The sequence below is a fragment of the Sander lucioperca genome, chromosome 3 (genome assembly GCF_008315115.2).
Source record: "Sander lucioperca isolate FBNREF2018 chromosome 3, SLUC_FBN_1.2, whole genome shotgun sequence".
NCBI classification, from domain to species: Eukaryota; Metazoa; Chordata; class Actinopteri; order Perciformes; family Percidae; genus Sander; species Sander lucioperca.
The window spans coordinates 33,850,803-33,873,213 of record NC_050175.1 but is presented as its reverse complement, the minus strand read 5'-3'; the positions used below and the strand labels follow the sequence as shown (position 1 = coordinate 33,873,213).

Here is a 22,411-nt window from a genome sequence, read left to right as displayed (position 1 = left end):
GGCCTGTCTACACTGCATTACAAAAAAATAACAACAAAAGCAGACCCCCTGTGATGCGCTGGCTTTATATGCCAATAGAAATACATACGTGAACAGTTCTTTGATTTTTAAGATATAACAATTGTAAATTAGTTTTAAACTGGGAGCAAAACTAATGGGGAATTGTGACATCTGGTATTTTTTGTTCTTTACATGCAAGTGTCCCACTTTCTGCTTTTTAAATGGTTACATGATTACATGTTGAGACAAAAACATGCATCAATAGAATTTTACATTTTAATTTAGATAAAAGGATAAACATAAAACCATTTGTAAATTGAAGATACATGATCATATAAACTTGATACTGACAAAATATCTATCTTATGACATAAAGTAGGGCACAAAAGGTTGTTTCCTTTGTGTGTCAACTATATTTTAAAATAAAGACACATTGAGTGTGGCACTAGCTCAGTCTATAGGGACTTGGCTTGGGAACTGAAGGGTCATGGGTTGAAGTCCCTCTACCCAAAGTACAGAGTGTGGACTGGTAGCTGGAGAGGTGCCAGTTCATCTCGTGGTTTGTACCCTTGAGCAAGGCACCGAACCCCCAACTGCTAGGGGTACCTGTATAGGTCATGTGTGTGTATTTCAGGAATGTGTAACAACAGAGTGAAAAAAATGTAATTTCCCCTTATGGGATTAATAAAGGCATGTCTTCTTTATGAAAGTTTACATGGAAATAAAGTGCTGTGGAGGTGGATGTGGCCGTTGGTGAGCCTTCTAACTCCCTCTGCTTCTCACTCCCTGCACTCCTCTTCCTCGGCCTCTGTCTCCCTGTATTAAAAACCGAAACACCATATTGTGTAAAACTACTCCATTCTACCAACGCAAAAGTTTGTAAAGTCAATATTTGTTAAAATTTTGAAATCAGGCGACAGACAAAGACATGAATCAAACATGAAAGGTAATGAACACAGTATAAATATAAACTGTGCTTTGCTGACACCCTGTGGTAAGGTGAGAATATAATTTAGTTTCAGGTATTTTCTAATATTCTTTGTCAATTTTGTGCAAGAAAGAAGCTGTGAGAAGAAATATCTCAGACAAAAAACAACTACATACAAATACAAATAAAAGGGAAAAACCTAATTTAAAAAAGCGGAGAAATATCAAATGCAGATGCTTCTGAGGGCTCACTGAATGGTTTGGCGAGTATGACGATGTGAATAAACTACTACAGCCTTTACAGTCACTAAATCTCAAGCAGAGAGTTGTTTTCCCTCCGGTGGGCATGGCTTTTTTTCAATGAGTAAGGCATGTACTTTAAATGTAAATAAGGTGCCAGGGTGCATTGAAGGACAAATCTGGTGCAAAATAAACCTAGGTGTTAATAACACATGTGTACCGAGTTCACCTTTCTCTGGAATTTGTTTTCATGCTAATCAAATGTGACCAGTTTTATCGCAAACCACTAATTACCTTATAACGCTAGTTGTCAGAGCAAGGATAAAGTAAAAAGAAATCCATCCCATCCATCCATCCATCTTCGTCCGCTTATCCGGGGTCAGGTCGCGGGAGCAGTAGCTCCAGCAGGGGACCCCAAACTTCCCTTTCCCGAGCCACATTAACCAGCTCCGACTGGGGGATCCCGAGACATTCCCAGGCCAGGTTGGAGATATAATCCCTCCACCTAGTCCTGGGTCTTCCCCGAGCCCTCCTCCCAGCTGGACATGCCTGGAACACCTCCCTAGGGAGGCGCCCAGGGGGCATCCTTACCAGATGCCCAAATACCTCAAAGAAATCGCTATTTCTATACCACTAACAAGGCTCAAAATAGCACCACACTTCCACGGTAGCATAATGAGGGTCCCTACATGTAAACCGAAGCATTGAGAACTTTGTAAGTCTACAGACAGTTTATTAAAAAGATAGTTTAGAAAGACAGTACCGTATACAGGCGGGCGCCATCTTTAGAAAAGAGTCACGACCAGTCGAACGTGCATTCAGTTACGGCGTTCATCGTTTGACTGGTTGTATACGTGAAAGGTACTGTCTTTCTAAATTATCTTTTTAATAAACTGTCTGTACACTTACAAAGTTCTCAATGCTTCGGTTACATGTAGGGACCCTCATTATGCTACCGTGGAAGTGTGGTGCTATTTTGAGCCTTGTTAGTGGTATAGAAATAGCGATTTCTTTTTACTTTATCTGCGCCCCGACGACTAGCATTATTAGGTAATTAGCGGTTTGCGATAAAACTGGTCACATTCGATTAGCATGAAAACAAATCCCAGAGAACAGTGAACTCGGTACACATGTGTTATTAACCCCTAGATTCATTTTGCGCAGGATTTGCCCTTTAAAAGCAGTTACACCGATAATCGGCCGTTGGACAGTCTGGCGAGTTAAGTGACTCGAGTCTGTTCGTTGTGTTCCGTGCCGTCATCCATTGGAGGAGCTGTCGGCCTTCATTTTCGCCGACCTGACATGCTCAGTCGGAGACAGGGCAGTCGGGACTCACCCGGAAATGGCAAGCGGGATGAGCGTGACTAAGGCTCTCAAAATCTGACGAAAATCTTTTAAACTGACCTTTGTCGATCTGAAATAAAGACAGATTCAGCAACTGCATGGCCTATTTCTTGCTTAAAATGTTTTCAGAAACATGTTTCAGTGAACTATTTTAGTACAATATGAGATCGTAATCTGAATGAATCGTCAGTAATGGCCGTTCGAAAAATCCAAAATCCGGAAGCAGCAGCCAGATCAATATGACGCGTTCATCCAATCAGCTGCCGGTTTTCATTTTTTGGGCGACAATACAGATTAGCGCCGCCTGCTGCTATGGAGACGTAATACGTCTGGTCGCTTTGGTGTGTCTCGTCGCTTTGGTGTGTTCCGAGCAGGTTCCGAGGCACTTTTTTGACCAACTCGGGGAGACTGATCAGTCCAACTGTCTTTTCTGCCAACGGTCAGCCGTCTGGTTGGTGTGTAACTGCCTTAAAAGCATCAAAGTAGAGCATATTTATAAAAATTAATGAATGAATGGTGAATGAAAAGAAAACGTTCCTGCTGTTACATGCTGTGTATCATCAGCAATCTCACTAAAGCTCTGTTGAAACCAATTTGTTGAATTCTTATTTAAAAAGTTGCCTTCAAATCTTTCAAATCAATTCCTATTTGTATTATACAGTTGATGTGCTCCATTTCACACATAAAATGTGAAAGATTGATATATATGCGAGATATAAGAATATGCCGTTATTCTAATACTGCCCTATTGAAATAGATCTAGTCTTTGGAAAAACACTGCAAGTGATCATACTGACATCTAGACCTCCCAAAAAATATTTTGTTAAATATGTCATGTCACTCCTTACACGAGCTATCATACAGCCTTAAGATGGCGTACTCTTGATGTCATTTTGAATTAATTTAGGTTAATTAAGCCACATTTAATGCTTCCACTCCTTTATATTTTCAACAGTGCCTGGTTTATATATTTCTTTTTATCATTTTATGTCTTAAACTAAACATTTAATGTTTAGCCCTTCTTATTTCATTTAAAAACATTTTACAATACTTCATTTTCTTTAATATTATACCTTTTATACCATATTATACTTATCTCCCTGTTTTCATTAAACCATTGCTAGGCTCCATCTTCCGTTCGTGCTGGAATGTTTTGAATTATGTTTTTTTCTGCTCATTAAACTGCTTTTACATTAAACATTTTAGAATCTGAGACCGTCATTTCTATTAACTATGAATAATGTTTAAAAATGAAGGGGAGGTAAGACCAAAACTTCTTCCTACCCCTTTTGAACATGGAAAAAAAATATTTGAGTTGCTTATTTGTTGCTTATATCCCGTTTGTTTTTGTTTTTTATTGCTTATATGTTTTACTTTGCGTTTTTTTTTTTGTTTTTTTTTAACATGTTCAATAAATTGACAAAAAAAATTAAATCTACTCCTTCTTTCAACAACAGATGAGGCTCAGTACCTTGGCTACAATTTTTGCTTAGTCATTTAGCAGGCTGGTTTGCATTAACTTTCAGAGGTCTGGATGAGGGTGGATACTCTAAGCAGCATGTGATTGGCCCTACAGTGGGAGGCGGGCCTGTCCAAAGTTTCACATCTGGAAGTGCTTGCTGCTGCTCAGTCGCTCAGTTAGGTTGAGTGGAATAACACCGGCAAAGAGAAGATGTCCTTCATAAAAGTAGATGCATCGTCTGATTTCTCTTTCCACAACCTCCCTTATGGAATATTCTCCACGCCTGATAATGTAAGTGCAGTTTGGTTATTTCTTTTGGGTTTGCAAATAGATAAAGTGTTGTCAGGTCAGACACATTGAGGACTTCCTATCATGGTTTTTCAAAATAAAATATTTACCTAAATGTCGGCCCTATGAGGAAAAAGATGATCTCTAGTCACAATCATAGCTTGCTGAAGTGTACTGAGGGATAGGAAGTATGTTGAAGTGTGTTTGGCAGCTGTGAGAGGATCCGGAGCCTTTTCACTGTCATCTCAAATACCACAGCCAGACTTTACGAACAGTTTTGCACTTTGCCCCAAAATTGAAAGTCTCTGGACCAAAATATTCAGCATTTTCTCCAATATTTTTATATTATATAAAACCTCACTGGAGCCAGATCTTAGAATGCTTATTTTTTTTTATTTTCTGGGGCAGAAAAGGCATTAATAAACTGACTGCCTCTCAACAACGCTTTGTCTCTTATGGACTAATAATGGAAAAAAAAAAAAACTCATACTTAAAGCTATAGTGCGTAGTTTCTGCCGCCCCCATGAGGAATTCTAAGTAATGACAACAAAACTGTCGGCGCGTCCACATGATACAAGCCTTTCGTGACCGCAAATGCAATGCTCTTTTTAAAAATGTCAAAGTATTAGCTGTTGTTAAAGGGGAAACTGCTCTACTTTAAATGATTCAGGTTAACTTTTGGCTTGTTGGATGAAACATTGAACACTTGAACAAACATACGTAGTGGAATTGTACTGTGGATCATCTGTAGTTATGTCAAAGTGTGTTTGATTTCCCCAGCCCAAATGTCGCATTGGAGTTGCCATTGGAGACCAGATACTGGACCTCAGTGTGATAAAGTCTTTGTTTCGAGGGCCTGTGATTTCCAAACATCAAGATGTGTTTGACCAGGTAAGTGTAAGCACTAATGGTATTCAGAGAAGAGGCAACTTAAGTCAATTTATCGTTTTACCTGGGGGGGACGTCACAGGGGTATGTGACGGGGCATACAGTTAACCGTTCCAATACCAATTCCAAATCTGGTAAATGGAAGATATAACCATAATATTTCTTCAGAGGCACTTACACAGCATTTTTAGTTATTGTGACAATCTTGGTGTTATTCATGTGTGCAGGTCAGTCAGATTGAACCAGATTAAAAACACTAATGATCATTAATGAACAAATTAATTCCAAGGTCATAGAAATATTTTCAGTTTACATGTGCTGGGTGAGCAGCTTTCATTGGAAGGAATTTTGCTGCCATGTTTGGACACCTCATCTCGTGTTATTTTTGCTTTTGCAAAACAAAGTTTGTATATTATCAACACATGGCTTGTGGTATGGTCTTTTACTTATGTTGTGTGTTTACAGTCATTTTGCATTCTAGAAATACTGTATGCCAACTGATTATAGGAAGGGGTGCTTTATGTGTCATATTTGAATTGTTATTTGTGTCTCCCTACAAGCCCACGTTGAATGATTTCATGGCTCTTGGTTATGAGGCCTGGAGGGAGGCCAGGAGGACCTTGCAGGGCTTGCTGTCAGCCAATGAGAGCACACTGAGAGATGATGTCAGCCTTCGGAGCAGGTCAGTCTGTGTAGTCTGTCGATGCATAAGTCAACGTGGTACACAGGCTTACATAGTCCTCATCAGGCTACTGTGGAATGGAAGGTTTCAGTTCTGTCGTCTAAATGTTTTTTCAGAAACAATGCCAATTCTGACAAGAAGTGTGTTTAATAATTCAGGATATGTTTAATCATATTTTGGTTTGTAAATATTCTGGTGTAAAGATGCTTAATATCTGCTCAAAATGTAATATGCTTCTCGCACAATATCAGCTGGTATCAGCTGCACCCTCCTGCGTAAAGGATAAGTGGTTAACATAAAGGGTTTGTGATTGCTATTCAAACACTTTGGGACTCTTTGGTCTTATATATTGGCATGGTTTTATTTCAGTTAGCCTAATAGCTGGTTTGATTTGCATTGAGAGATGATTTTATGGAAAGTACCCCATGCCAATCTCTAGGTATGGTGAAGGCTATGTGATGATGTGGGACCATTTTAATTCCAAAGGCCAAGGGAACTTTATCAGGATGCATAGTATCCTGGATCCATGAAATAACTGGCCTTTAAAAATAAAAATCTGCCTGCCTCTATGGGAATTTAACATAGGGGTGTACTTACTTATGCCCCCTGTATTTTAAGGAAGAGCATTTATTTATTTACGATTCATTATTTATTCACAAAGAAAATTGGTGTCCTTGAAGATTGGATTTTTCCTCATTTTTTTAATTAAGGCATTAAGATCAATTTCCAAAAGATTATTTTTTTATTCCTCTTTTTAGTCAACTTTAGCATGGGTGTCCTAATTTTTTCACATGACTGTATAAATATTCCTGCCATCATATTTTCTAGTATAGTCTATAGAAAATAATGGAATTGAATAAAGAGGTTGCGTCTTTTTGTCTCATGATAAACAAACAAACACTTTAAAACATTCAAAGTAAATGCTGTTTCTGCTGCAAGAAGACTGCAGACTAACTGTGTGAAAGAATAAATGAAAAAATAATGCCACGGTCTATCTGGCTAAAATGTTAAATTTAAGAATTACTGCAGGCTAACACAGTGTGCCGATGACTACATGCAATAGTATAGTCAAGGTTATTGAAATACAAATGGTTTTTAGAGACCCTGTTTTAAACAGAGTGCAAACATGGTCGTGCAAAAGGCAATTTTGTATTTTATAATGTCCTCTGAACCACACAAAGTAAATATTATTTTCGACAAAGTCATTGGAAATGCTTTTGAAATGTTCATGAAAATAATATTTGTAGAGTGGGAACCCAGCCTTATATTGTAAATCTCCAAGGGGTCCTTTTCTATTTTCTGGCTGATTCTGTGTCCTTTGTTGAGACATGTCCTTTGTCTTTTTGTCTTTTTGTCCTTGTCTCTGCAGAGCATTTGTCCACCAGAGCACAGCCATCATGCACCTTCCTGCAGACATTGGTAAGCCTCTTCTTTAGGGTTAAAACACTGATATCAGAGGTGTTTGATAAAAAGGCCAGCAGACCATGCCTGCCTTCAGCAGACCACAGAGTTGCATCCACTGAGTGACTTCTGAGTGACTGAGTGATGTGACTGCCTCCTTGGAATCTTCTCTAAAATTGATGTCACATCACACATCCTAAATAATGCAGTTGTTCGAGTCAGTGCGGCTTTTCTTTGTAAAGATTTGCCTCACTTTTTAACATCCCGAGATGTTTAGAGTGGCTGTTTTACATGTCAGTCTTTGTGTCAACAGTCAAGGGCGTAATTTTCAACTGGAACAGGAGACAATCCCCTCTAGTTTTTCAAACTCCCACTTTAATCCTCACTTTAAAAGTTAGGGCCTGAGCAACGGGTGTGAGGACCCTATTGAAACTGAAGAATTATTATTTTTATTTGGCCTTTAACTGTATTTTTGAATTCATGAAAAATTAAACACTTGTCATAAAGGCTGACAATAAATAACTGTTATGAGTCTTGGGCTAAAAACAAAACTTGGTTTGCATATCTATCATGTGGAGACTTATAAAAAAAAAAAAAACTAACAGGAAGTCAGCCATTTTGAGTTTACTGTGCAATTTCAGTGCATGTTTCGCCATTTCCAGGCGTCATACTTTAACAAGTCCCTATTACAGATTTAACCCGACTGACGTAAAAAGAATTCTGTAGAATCTTAAGACCTTAATGATGAAAAGTTATTGAAAAAAGCTTGAAATTTCATCGAACTTTGAAGTTTCATCGAAATTCGGCTGACGAATGGCGGATATTTTGAGTGTTTTTGCCATGAAACAGGAAGTTGTGGTAACTTAAATGTACATTGTCCAATCTGCCCAAAATTTCTCATGATTAAAAAGTCCATGCCTTGGGACAACTACATGCCGATATTGACTCATGGTCATAGCGCTGCCTGCTGGCAACAGGAAGTCAGCCTTATATGGCAAACAACATCCGATTAACATGAAATTTACTATGAATGGTCTACACTTGATATTGAGCAACAAAACGCATGTCTTGTGCCACCCCCTATAATTTAGCCATGTCCCTGTACAGAGTACTTTTTTCGTTGGTGATAGTTTGCCCAGCCCACTTTACTTTAGCCACGCCCCTTTCACAACTGATGAACCGCCTGATGTTGACACTTGTGGACACAGGCAGATGTACAACATTTGCAATACACCATAAATTGTCTGTCATTGACAGGTCTTTTTTTAAACAATTGCATTTTTTTTTATAAAGGTTATGTCAATAATAGTCATAATGGAAGGCACAATGTTTTATGATAATTTGCATACTTGCTAAGTAGATACAGTTACTTGTAAGTAGATACAGTATACTGTAAATGCAGGAAATAGCATTCACATATATACAGTACATGGATTTAAGGCATATCAACACCAGGGTATTAACAACATAAATCCTTTCTAGACTTCACTAATAAAAGAAGGGTACAGACAATAGATGTGAATATTTCAGCCTGCTCCTCTTATGAACTGTCTTATCTGTTTTTCACAGGCGATTACACCGACTTCTACTCGTCCAAAGATCACGCCACCAACGTTGGCATCATGTTCCGGGGGAAGGAGAATGCTCTGATGCCAAACTGGTAAACTATCAATCAAACCAGCAGTATACTAACAGATGTTGCAACATGTTGGGGCCGATATTGAGAGACAGCTTGTAACAAATTGTTCAAGTCTCTCTGCAAACGGTGATATGTAGAGGGGTCATTACAAGGTCTCTCTAATTGATTTGGGCCCCAGAACATCAGTGTGCATCTAACATTAGGACCACTTGGCTCTTTAGGATTAGGATCCGCTAGTCTGGATCAATGTCAGGATAATTGCCTCACACCCGGCGCCACTAGATGTTTTTGCTGGATGTCCCTCACCTTCTGTTCTCTGTGTTGCCATTCTCAAACTAAGTTCAATTTGGGAAACAACAACCAACTTTGAGCTAGCAAGCCACACGCTAAAAATGTCAAGTTTTGAAGAACATTTGGATCATGCTACAAGGCAGGCCTGCTTGGTTCTTTTGGAGAATGATTGTCAAGATTTACAAAGAAAATCTTTATGGCATTTACCTTTTGGGACCGATTGGTGGGATTGCTGTGATTGCTGTGAACGAAGTTAACACCGTAATACACTGGTAAGAGCAAATTACGGTTAACCATGTACACAGTTAACTTCATTTAATATTGTTTAAAAAGTTCCTTCCCGAGACTATTTAGCAGAGCCACTGTCACTGCGTCCGGAGCTTAGTGCCCCCCAAGTCTCGCATTGCCAGATCTTCCTCCACAGTGCTGCAGAGAAGGGTCTGGCTAGTCCACACAGCATTCCGGAATGTGGGAAAAACGTGTTTTGGTTTATTGGCATTTCTTTAAACCAATCACAAACGTCATGGGCGGCGCTAAGCGCCAGACGGAGAGCCACAGTGCCACTGCAAAATAGCCTCGGGAAGAAACTTGTTTTGGTGGAACGTGTACGTTCAAAAGTTGTTTTAGTCGTGCAACAGAAAACTCAGATTGGACAGATAGTCTGTCTGGGTTTACCCTGCAGAGAGCTGAGGAGCAGTTAACCCTAGTCCTCATAAATCCACCGGAGTTTAAAATGCCAACATAAAGGAAGCGGAAGGTAACGGAAATCCAGGTAAAATGAGGGACATCTGGCGGAATTTCCAGTGGCACCCGAGCAATCACGGAAGTGGAATGTCATGGATATAGACTAGTGCAGCCCAAGATGATTATGATTGGTTTAAAGAAATGCAAACAACCCAGAGGTTTTTTTTCTCCTATGTATCTTTGGTGTAGCCAGACCTTACTCTACAGTGCTGTGGCGTAAGGTCTGACAATGCCAAACCTGATGTCCAAGAGCATCTGTATCTTTTTGTTCACACTGATGGGCCAGACAACAGCACAACTGGAGGTTATTATGATCAACTACCCCCCAAATCTTTTTTTCTCCTCTCAAAAAATAGTTTTTCATGAAAAAACACATCAACTTGGTTCTATGCAATGCTGTTCTGAGAACAGTGTATAATCTGCAGCGTAAAACCTAAAAGGCATGAAACAAAGGCTCAAACATTGTAATCAATTTCCAAAATTTATTTTGGCAAGTTAACTCAAGGGTAAATACAGTCACAAATCACGGTGCAAATGATTATATAACGATCATCACATTACATTGCAAAGGTGCATGATGACCACGCGCAGCGAAAACATAGACCTAACATAACAACATAGACATGAAATACATGATGAAGTCATTTCCAGTCCCTCCAGGATTTCGCGATGTTGCGATCTCGCCAATTCACGCAAATTCAACCAATCACCGTGACTTTGGTGCGACTCGCAATTTTCACCGCAACTTTTCCGCAAATTTGAGTTTCCCGCGACTTCAACCAATCCCAGCAGTCCCACGTGCCAGACTTTACGGCTGAGTGCCACTGACCAAGCGGGAGTGAGAGAGAGCTTGTTTCCGATATGAAGACGAGACTCAAACATCTCACATTTACCAACAAAACGTACAGTGAAAGACCGTGTATAGATTTTAACGTTTTTAACCCTAAACCACCTAACGTTTTTTTCACTCTAAAGTCAGCGGCTGCTGTTTCAATCCTGTCGGCTGTCTGCAGTGGGCGGGGGCGGGGCGGGGCAGCTGCTCATACAGTTCTCCCCCCGCTACTGACGCGCACACACACAAACACACACACACACGGTGGATGCAGGAAAAATCGGAGATGAGACGACACAATGACCTAAATTGAGGACAGCTACGCTCGTTATTGTAAGTGCAATGATAAGTTAAAGTACAATAAGTACTTTATCAAACCGAATGTGTGTCCTAGGCCAGGTTAGGAAATTAACAATGTAAAGATCAACAAGCCACTGACAGATATGTTCATATTTGATTCATTCAATAAATTATTATTTTTTGTCTTAAATCCACCAGCCATTTTCATATTATACCAACATTTGCAGCATCCTGACATTTTTTGGTAAGGTTACTAGGAAAACTCAGCCCAGAGTAGTTTTATTCTCCCCGAAACAAGTTTACTATAGAACTATAAAAAAAAAAATTAAAAAAAAAAAATAAAAAAATCGCAACTTTTTTTACAACTTTGACTGTCTCCCGCAACTTCATTGCAACAAACAAAAGACATCGCAACTTTTATCGCAATTTTTTACAAAAGCTCCCGCAAAATCATGCATTTTGGGCCGCGAAATCCTGGAGGGACTGATTTTCTGGCTTGCGCACCTTGTGCCTGGAACACCATGGTGTCAAAGTTTCCATTTTGACTCTCAGCGCTCATTGCTAGGCAGTACTCAGACACCTTTACATGCTTATCGTTATAATGTAACTGAACTGAATGGCTTTACAAATTACCCTACATCCCATATGCATGCCTGTGTGCTCTAATCATAACATTAATACTGTTACAAGAAAAATATCGCTGTTCAGTGAAATCCCATTCCTAATTAATCAACACAATTGTAGACCGACAATAATCTAGGCACAGGGGCCCATGTACAAACTGAACTTTATTTTCCTTCTGTGGTTCCTGTTGTTTCTAACATTCAGTGTTGTGTTTTGCAGGTTGAGGCTTCCAGTGGGATACCATGGTAGAGCATCATCAGTGGTTGTTTCTGGGACCCCCATCCGTCGCCCCTCAGGCCAGATGAGACCTGACCAGAGTAAGATCCTTACATTCACCAGTGTTGGCCTGTATTATTTATATAATTTATGTAGGAGGAAGGTTGGTACAACTAGGGTTGGGTTAAAAAAAAATGATTCTCCTTGAAAAAGGCCTCTGTGCCGCAACGCGTTGGTGCGTTTTACCTTTTGCTATGCATTAGCCGCATCAATAAAGGCTTTTTAAAATTTTCTGCAACAAGAGTGCCTTGGTCTTTATGCTGTTCTGTCATCGTTAAAATCCATCTTTATTTGAGTGATCTAATATTGATTAATAAATCCCGAAATTAATCATTTAATATGTTTGTATAATGTTTGTCCTGTTAAGTAAAAAGTACTTAAAACTTTCAAACAACTTTTTGTACATTATTACAATATAAACCTGGTGCATTATAAAAAATATCTGAGGGCTGCATAAGTTCTCTGAGAATCTTTTTTTATATCCAAGCTAAATTGGTATAATAACTGTAATTTCCCTAACCTAATATATATTGAATCGTAATTGTAATCGAACCAGGATCTTGTATAGGAGTCGAATTGATTTGGGAAATCATTGGTGATACTCAGCCCTAGTGACAACACTTAAGACTATTGATTACATCCTTGCTAACACTAAAAGAGTATTACCGAATTGCATTCCTGTAAAATTGTCAGACTTTCAAAAACAAAAGGATCAAAAACAGAACCAGAGATATTGGGGTTTTTTTTGTTCCACGCATTTTCCTTCCCTTTCAAAATCCTGGCGCCTACATTATCCACAATGCAAGTCGACTGCAAACAGTTCAGATGGAGATGGTTGTGTGTTGTGTTGTCTTCCCGTTGATCATGGAACTTGTCGTACTCCCGGACAAAAATTGGACATCAATTTATTACCACTAGTTTTACAATTCTTTTTGGAATTCACGGTCAATAAACCTCATTTATATGAAAGTATACTTCATTTTTGAGTAAAAAAAATCTGAAATTATGAATTATTTCGACAAATAGTTACGATTTTGTGGATAATCACAGACTGTTAAAGTTTAGTCAGGATACTGTTTAGAAACCATTTCATTGTTTTTTCAAATGCTATAAAATTTAATAAAACACCCAATATTTTCTGAAAGTAGTGATCTGATCCTTAATTTTACTTGCGAAGAGCGTTAGATGGAACAATCCATGTTATTTTTTGGCAATTTGCTTAAAAGACACCAACATTTCTGATGTAGAAACTTTGAAAATGGGTCAAATTTGACCTAAAGACAACAGGAGGGTTAAATTAGTAGTGGTGATGTATATAGCCTGAAGCAGAGATGAGGAGAGGGCTACACAAGTCTTGTAAGCTCACTTCTTTCTCCACAAAACCAGATTTCTTACATTTTCAAACAGACATTTTGTCTTCAGTGGTGACGTCACTTGAGGCAATTTATCAGATTTCATGCAGCTCCATCTGGAGCCACACAGCTGCCTACAGCTGATGATGACCATGTTTTCCTTCTCCTTTCTCCTAGCAAAACCTCCAGTGTTTGGCCCATCTAAACAGTTGGACATCGAGCTGGAGATGGTGATTACAGTGTTTACTTAATCTAATCACCTGTGTGTTTGTAATGTTTGAATAGATGTTGAAATTACTTTATTTAAAAAAATCTGAGTTGCCTGGGTAAAAGTCCAGAGTTGCCTTTCTCTGTTGCCTTTTGTCAGTCTGTGTGGTATTCAATATTGCACAATATCAGTAGTTCACTGCTGTTATATTTCTTCTCTACTCTGATTAGGCCTTCTTTGTTGGAGGAGGGAATCAGCTCGGGGAGCCTATTCCCATCAAGAAAGCTCATGAACACATCTTTGGCATGGTACTCATGAATGACTGGAGTGGTAAGAGCCTCTGTACAATACATTACACCAACATTATGCTTGTGTGCTTCTAGATGGTTTTATGGCTACCCAACACTTCCTGGTAAACCTGAGATTATGTGATATGGAAAATTCCTAGTAATAGGGATGTCACGATACACACAACTCACGATTCGATACCATTCACGATTTTAAGTTCATGATACTTTTTTCTCAGGATTTCATTAACAGAATGAGCTGCAGACAAATGAAAACTGGAAAATATTCCTTTATTTATATAAACTGGGCAAAAGAACAGATCCTCTTATCAAAAGTGCAACTGAAATTGTATTTTATCTTAAATAACAAAATAAAAATAAAAAAAGGTACGTTTAATACTAATCCCACATCAAGATAACTGAATGAATAGAAAAAAATATCTTTAAATAAATAAACTAAGAAGACCTAGTGACTTCTGAAGTCAAACAAGTGAAATCAAAGGTGGATTACGCCCTAGGCCGTTTAAAAGATTCGGTTGTAATCTTTATAACATTTATATCGATTTATATCCGATTCACGATGCATTGTTACATCCCTGCCCAGGAAATATAATAAAACTATCGAGACATGTTCTGATACTGTGATGAAGCTGATGGTATGCTGCCAATTCAACAGCTCTAATTAGCAGTGATGTTTCACTTAGAAGCACACTTATGTACAGTATATTATTTTTATGTTGATGCCCCTTCAGATTTAGTCTGATGGGAATTATTTCAGATTAAATGGCAGAGTCAGTCCTCATCATAACATTAATGGGTATATGTCATATTGATTCAGCTGGAAATGTCGGGAGAGAACAGCATGGTGCCTTTGCTCTCTGATATCCTGCCTTATTCATACTGTAGCCTGCCAAACAGTTTCTTCCATCTTTGCCAGCAGAAGTAAATTAAAACCAGCATTACAACAAAATATTATATTATCAGAAGAATCTTAATTTGTGTTTTGTCTTCTATTGATGACCCTATTCTCTTATGTCTCCTATTCTTTGTTACCAAGTACTATGATGATGTAAAGTGTGGAATTCAGCTTCAAAAGGAGGCTGAAAACATATAGCTCATTTATTAAAGCAGGTTTACAGCTACAGTCAGTACAGTATAGTTTAAACAGCGACCCCTGCTCTTCCAGTTCCTAAGCTGGTGACTTGTACTTGCACTGAAGTCGCCCATAAATAGACCTATGACTTTTTAACGAAATTAATGAATGTACAATTTAGTGAAATTGAATTACTGCATTTAACCTATCCTCAGTATCAGGAGCAGTAGGCAACTTGGGGTTCAGTGTCTTGCTCAGGGCCACAAGCCAAACTTGACTCGCAATTCATCCTCATAACGGACTTGGACTTGGACAGGACCAGATTTTCATTACAATACATTTCCTTGTTCATCTAACATTATGTCTTTCCATTCTATCCTTTGTATCTTCAAGGTAATGGAAAACACGAGTCAAAGAGCTTACACATTACAATGTAATGTTCTTTGTTTACCGTGTTTAGCAGAATGGTTCAAGTCACCGTTCAAGTCAAGTCATTACCATCACAGAACCATAACCTGCCTACTTCTTCAGTAATATGTGTTTTTATTCTCAGCCAGGGACATCCAGGCGTGGGAGTATGTTCCTCTTGGTCCTTTCCTGGGAAAGAACTTCGGGACAACCATCTCACCCTGGGTCATCCCAATGGAAGCACTGTTACCCTTTGCAGAGCCCAACTCCATCCAGGTTAACACAAGGGTCACAGCTCACACTAGGAAAGAAAAGTGTCCAGTAGTCACCCCAATTCCAAGTCACTGAGTAAAATTCTGTATTGAGTCACCAGACCATGATGTAGAACCACTTTATGTAGCTGTCTGGCAAACTTCTTGCAGGCCCTCACTTTGTGTTTTCAGAACCAGCTAAAAGACTTTTACATTTGAGACCTTTGCATTAGCTAATATATCCCACTTACTCTGGTACCACCTATAGGACAAAGATTTCCTTTTTTGTCTCACTAATAACTTCAGGGGTTTTCAAACTGGACCCTATTTTCCCGTGTTTTGTGTCTAAGTGACTGATGGAAACAACAATCTTGGTCCAGTATTAAGCAAGACGCGAAACAAGCTACAATGTACATGTAAGTTATTTGGCAATTTTATTTCCATAATGTCAGACACTTAGAATAATAATCGGAGCCTTTCAGTGATAAAAACAGCGCTTTTAGTTTGACGGTGAGCATGTGTTCTATAGGGTTACATTGCTGCCCGGTTTGTGGCTTCCGGTTACAGCATTCTCCCCCCCAATACTGGACCAATTTCAAACATTTTTGTTCATCAGTCACTTAGACACAAATGCGTGGGAAAATAGAGTTCAAGTTGAAAAAAAAAATGAAATTACCCTTTAAGGATTTAAGAATAGTTTTGTCTCCCTCCATTTTAGTTTGGGTGTGTTATGTTACATTAGAGCCTCCTCCCCATCTTTTTCCTGTTCATTTTATTTCTGTCTCTCCTTTCTGCAGGATCCAGAGCCTCTCCCCTACCTGCAACACCCTGATGCTTTCACGTTCAACATTAACCTGTTTGTGTCACTCAAAGGTACTGTAGTTTACACAAAGTGACTATCATCCAATCAACTGTAATGGTTTCACTGTGTATTTATTAGGGGTCGGGAGGAAATCGATACACACGCACTAAGTATAGATCATTTATTATATAAATTGCATGAGAATTTAACTTTTTGGAACTAAAATAATAAAAAATTGAAAGTAAGCTAAACAAACAGAGAAATGCATATTTCTAGATAAAACAAATGTTGACAAAGTTTTCTTTTGGGGACATACTGTAATTTGCAAATATATCGCAGAATATTGCAATAAATTGCCTGACCTATCTCCACAGCGCTGTGGAGTAAGGTCTGGCTACACCACAGATACATTCCAGATAGGATCTGGTTTGTTTGCATTTCTTTAAACCAATCACACTCGTCTTGGGCGGTGTTACTCCTAATTTCCACCGGTTGCGGAATGGCTCCGCTGCGGAACGGCTCCGTGCTCTGCCGTCCGTCAACACCAGGTCCGGATTTGTTGCGGAACGACTGTGGCCATGACTGACAGCTGAAGTCACAAGGACCCACGAGATCTCGCAAATTCACGTAGAATAGAACCACAAAACCAACAACAGTTTGTTTCCATCCAGAGAAGTAGAGGGGAGGTGCAGGGAAATATGATCCGCCGTGAGCACGGTGTATTTTATTTTGAAAATTAACCGGATGTTTTATTTTGTTTCTGTGCTCGACTTCGCGTCCCGCACAATCTGAATTGTGCTGAATTGCTGCAGAGCTCTCCGGCATCCGGCAAAAATAGAAGCTCTGCGTATCTGCTCCGGAGGGCTGCGGACCGCCAGAGCTGGGACGCAGTTGGAATGCAGCCTTTCCGCAGTCAGTGGAAATACACACATTGACTCCGCCGCCGTTCCGCCGCCGTTCCGCAGCCGTTCCGCAGCCGTTCCGCAACCGGTGGAAATTAGCAGTTAAGCTCCAGACGCAGTGACATTGGCTCTGCATAATAGTCTCAGGAAGGAACTTGCACCCCGCAAAAGAAAACGTTGCATACAATATTAAATGAAGTTAACTGTTTACACAATACAGTAACGTAAGCTAGTTAAATTAGCTGGATACATGGTTAAACATAATTTGCTCTTACCAGTGTATCTCCGTATGTACTTCCTTCACAGCCATCCCACCAATCAGTCCCAAAGTGCCAGTTAGTTAAATGCTGTAAACATATTGTTTTTAAATCTGCAATCATTCTAGCTCAAAGTTTGTTGAGAGAACGGAGTTTGAGAACGGCAACACAAAAAGAGCGGAAGGTGAGGAACATCAGGATGTCCCTCACCTCCGGCAATTATCCTGGAAATGTACTTCCGTTGATCCAGACTAGGGGTACTGTCATATGTTATGAAGTGAATGTCTGTTTCAATATAAGTGACTTTTTGCTCTTTAAGGACAGGACATGGTAGAGGCAGCAACCATCAGCAAGTCCAACTTTAAGGTAACAACCACACTCACAATAACACTCACTGCTAAATTATGTCTGTAGTAAATAACACAGCATATAGGGTGTTTTTGGTATTATACAGGTCAGTCACATATTGTTTAGTATTGTGACATCATCTGATTTGTACTTTGTAATAATGGTCTTCAAGTTTCTGTAAGTAATTAATTCTGTCCATTTTTGACGATGGAAAATTGACCTTATTTGGGGCGCTCTGGTAGCTCACCTGCTTGAGCGGGCGCCCCATATACCAAGGCTCAGTCCTTACCTGGGATTGACCGGGGCCCGGCCCTTTGCTGCATGTCGTCCCCCCTTCCCTTTTCCCCCAATCCTGTCTACAGCTGTCCAATCAATTAAAGGCAAAAAATAATTTTTTTTTGTTATTAACAAAAACAACACACAAAACATACAATTTGCAACATTAACATATTCACCTTCATCACCACCCACTCAGACAAAAATCAAGAAAAGATGACACAGTAACTACAATATTTAAGACCATACAACAACGTAAAACCAAATAAACATATGTATAAATGACAACACCATAAGCCCATCATACACGTCTCTCCCCAGCACAAAGCTTCTAGGAGCCCCCCAGAAAGTTTAGGTACTTTCCCCATTTTCTAGTGTAGACATCCAATCTGGCAAACCGTTTATATGACATCTTTTCAAATGCTGCCACCCTAGCCATCTCACAAGCCCACTCCTGGATTGATAGCACCCGTTCATTCCACACAAAACATTTTTTTTTAAATAAGGAAATAAAGCAGACAGTTGTGAAAATATAGCTAATTACTTCAAAGTTTAATAAGCATCATCGTACGTCACTCCAAAACAATACATGCAAATACATACATGTCAAAATTAAGAATAAAGAATAGCATTATTATTCAATTTAGATGAGGCAGCACAGTGTTTTGTTGGCCCTAAGCAAAGGGGGAACTGTAAATCTGTGCTGCACAGATAAAAGGGCTGCAACTAGGGATTATGTTCAACATCAAATAATCTATTGTTTACTTGTTTCAATTAATGGATTAATCGTTTAGTCTATGAAACTCTTAAAAATGTCCATGACAACTTCTTCAAAGCACCAAGTGCTTTTAGTCACCTTCCAACCCAGATATTCCATTTTTATGTCAGTCATAATGACATAATGTGTAAAGTAACTAGTAACTAAAGCTTAAAATGTCAGATGAATGTAGTGGAGTAAAACGTACAATATTTCTCTCTGAAATGTTGCGGGGTAGAAGTAGAAAGTGGCATGAAAAGAAAAGACTCTAGTAAAGTACAAGTACCTCAACATTTTAACTTAAGTACAGTACTTAAGTAAATGTACTAAGTTAAATTCCACCACTGTATTCTACCATGTTTAACTCTCTCTCTCTGTCTCTCTAGTACATGTACTGGACCATGAAGCAGCAGCTCGCCCATCACACAGTCAACGGTTGCAACGTCAGACCAGGAGACCTGCTGGCTTCTGGTACCATCAGTGGACCTGTGAGTTTCTGCATGTACAGTACAGTATACTCAGTATCTGTGTATGGGAATACATGTTCAATTTAACATGGTACAAGACTGCTCTGAGGGCCCTAATAATCACCCCAATAATCAAAACTGGTCAGTACAACCCACCCCAAAAACATATTATAATTTCCTTTACATAAATAAAGACATTTGCACCATAAATTGATGCAGAAAAGGCACAAACTGTTGCAGAAAAATTCACCAGAATGCAGAAAAATTAGTGTTTGATATGCTCAAAATTTTGCTCAAAAGTGGAGATCTCATTTTCCCATTGCTAGGGGCACGTTCAATCTCAAAACGGTGTGTACCGTTTCGCTAGGGTTGAACGACATGCTTCCTCGGAACAGTGTGCAACAGGCTTTGAGTTATGTTTTTTTAATCAGTTGGTGGCTGTGTCTCTGTTTTATTAGCTATGTCACAGGTGATACCCAATCAGCAGAGACGTATCTGTAAACCCGTGGTAATAAAAGGGTGCAGAGCTTGCGCAAACAACAGGGTGTTCAACGCACCTGTTTCAGTTAAAAAAACGTGTTGCTACGTTTTGTCGGGGTTGAACGTGGCCCAGCTCAAAGAAAGGTCTGGTTACACCACAGATACATTCTGGGATAGAAGAGCGGAAGGTGAGGGATGTCGCACAATTATCCTGGAAATGTTCTTCAGGTGGTCCAGACTAAGTCTGTCCTGACATTTCATGCTTATAATGTTGAGTTGAATGCTGAATAGTTTAATATATTGTCGTTTAATATGTTGTGTCTTTTTTCATTCTCCTGTAATGCGCTTTGTATCCTCAAGTATTAAATTCGACACCCCATGCATCTGACTTGGTGACACAAAAGAATAAATTAGCCTTTACTTCAATGACATATCTGACTGATTCAGAAGATGCTGTAATTAAATAAAATGGACATGCTTTAAACTTCTCAGCAACAATTGAATCAGTTTCCTGTTGGATGATGCGTTATCCCCAACAGATTATCTAAAAGAGAGAATGGTTGTCTACCTCTCTGTCTTTGGTTTTACATTTACAGTACATTTGAAGTGTACAGTGCTTATACTGTGTGTACTGTATCCCAACAGGATCCAGAGAGTTTTGGCTCCATGCTGGAGCTGTCATGGAGGGGATCTAAGAACATCGATCTGGGAGGAGGAGAAACCAGAACCTTTCTGAAGGATGGAGATGAAGTTACCATCACAGGTTAGACTTAACCTTCAGCACATGTTGTAAATTGTTTGGTTAAAGTAGCTAAATAATGTGGTTTATTGAATTAGATGAAAATAGTTTAAAGATGAGATGTGGAAGCATACAGTTTACATTATTTAGTCGTAAACATATGAGAAATTTGAGAAATGTAATGCCCCCCCCAGCGCAAGTCGCATCCGCTGTCCCTCAGATGGGATGCATGCTGCAGGTTAACAACAAATTAGTTTGGGGAAATTATTTTGGCATATTTCTTAATTTTGCAACAAAAGCGCCACCTAGGGACGAATAGGCTCCATATTTTTGCACAAAGCCTCAGTGGAGCATGGGTAACTACTGACTGAGTTTTGTGTCAAAAGGAGAAATTATTGCCAAATTATGCAACACTTGCTATGGATAAGCGCTGCTTGGTTTTTAAGTTTTGCACACAGCCTCAGTGGAGCATGGGGAACTACTGAGCTTAGTTTTGTTACCAAGACACGCAACGCTTCTTGTTTTGACTGCGACCTACAGGAAGTTGTTCCTCTATAACATGCAAGTATTAGAAATAAATTTAAACCTAAAGGTCCCATATCGTGAAAATTGTTTTTTATGCGATTTTGTGTGTGATAAAGACTCGAGGGTGTAAAGTAAAAGCTGTGAAAACGTGAAATCGCTCACTGAGATGTTTGATGATTCAGATGGGCTTATACATAATATGATCATGCTAAATATGATGTCCATAATCATATGTGTATAATTGGTAATGTCCCATCTTTTCCTCTGTCTAGGTTATTGTCAAGGAGATGGATACAGGGTGGGCTTCGGAACCTGCATGGGAACCATTCTCCCTGCCTTGCAGCAATGAAACACGCTCACTGTTTTTTAATGTAGGTGGGAATCTTTTTGTGGAGCGTAAATACTGGAAGACACAAATGTACACGCCTACAGTATCTCACCCACATTTTAACCATTTATTTATGTCCACATGAAGAAAATGGTACAGGGACACAAATATTACGGATGCAGTACAATACATACGCAAACTCATGGACCAGTGGCATGCAGCAGGTCTACACACACACACACACACACACACACACACACACACACACACACACACACATACACACACACACACACACACACACACGCACACACACACACACAAACTTTCTCTTAAAATTGTGTTTCCAGCTTTATAATTGATGAGTTTTTCTTAGATTCCACTGTAGTCTCAGAGCTCTGTAGAGTTGTACAGTGACCTTGTTATAGAAATCTTCTGCAGTATCATCCAGCTGAGGGATGCTCCCACATCCAATCCACAGTGTTACTGCTATACCAGGATCAGTGTTATTGATGTTGTATATGTGTTGGCTCCTGATTTATAATGAAAATCATCAATTTTTAATCTCAGTGTCTGTCTTTTGTTTTTCTGTCGACTCACTGGGCCCATCAGATGGCTGTGGTCTAATCACAGCTGCATTCAGAATTTTTTTCTGAAATGACTTACTCATTTTGTGACATATTTGTTATTAATTTAAAGTATAAGCCTGGTAATATTCTAATTTCCTTTTTCTTATAAAAACTAAATCCTGTGCAGACCCAAACCAACAATGAATTGAAGTATTGTGTGTGTATCCAAAGCCTGATATATCATAATCCTCTATGCCATAGAGCTCCATTGTTCAGTAAGTAATGTTTTCCTTCATTACCATGAACACATACACTGTAGTTTATTTTGATTCAATTCCACATTCACCATCATGCTGCCACAAATTCTCACTAGAGCAGTGGTTCTTAAACCTTTTTCCAATAAAGTACTCCCTTTAAAATATTA

The 22,411-nt window shown here is 39.2% G+C and overlaps 1 protein-coding gene across 1 annotated transcript; it reads left to right on the top strand.

Annotated features, from left to right (window-relative positions):
• Window positions 1-4,075: 4,075 nt before the first annotated feature.
• Window positions 4,076-22,154, top strand: fah (fumarylacetoacetate hydrolase (fumarylacetoacetase)). Its single transcript, XM_031292695.2, has 14 exons — window positions 4,076-4,264; window positions 5,042-5,152; window positions 5,710-5,831; window positions 7,201-7,250; window positions 8,802-8,892; window positions 11,882-11,979; window positions 13,468-13,520; window positions 13,729-13,828; window positions 15,432-15,562; window positions 16,335-16,410; window positions 17,818-17,864; window positions 19,266-19,367; window positions 20,472-20,589; window positions 21,363-22,154. The coding sequence occupies exons 1-14, from the start codon at window positions 4,184-4,186 to the stop codon at window positions 21,437-21,439; spliced, it is 1,257 nt and encodes a 418-aa protein (XP_031148555.1). The 5' UTR covers window positions 4,076-4,183; the 3' UTR covers window positions 21,440-22,154.
• Window positions 22,155-22,411: the final 257 nt, after the last annotated feature.

What these genes read in the sequence shown, in the direction of transcription:
- fah (XM_031292695.2), top strand. Translation starts at nt 4,184, where the DNA reads ATGTCCTTCATAAAAGTAGATGCATCGTCTGATTTCTCTTTCCACAAC. An exon ending in TGGACATCGAGCTGGAGATG is followed by an intron (nt 13,521 to 13,728) that starts GTGATTACAGTG and finishes TACTCTGATTAG; the next exon opens with GCCTTCTTTGTTGGAGGAGG. An exon ending in CCTGTTTGTGTCACTCAAAG is followed by an intron (nt 16,411 to 17,817) that starts GTACTGTAGTTT and finishes TTGCTCTTTAAG; the next exon opens with GACAGGACATGGTAGAGGCA.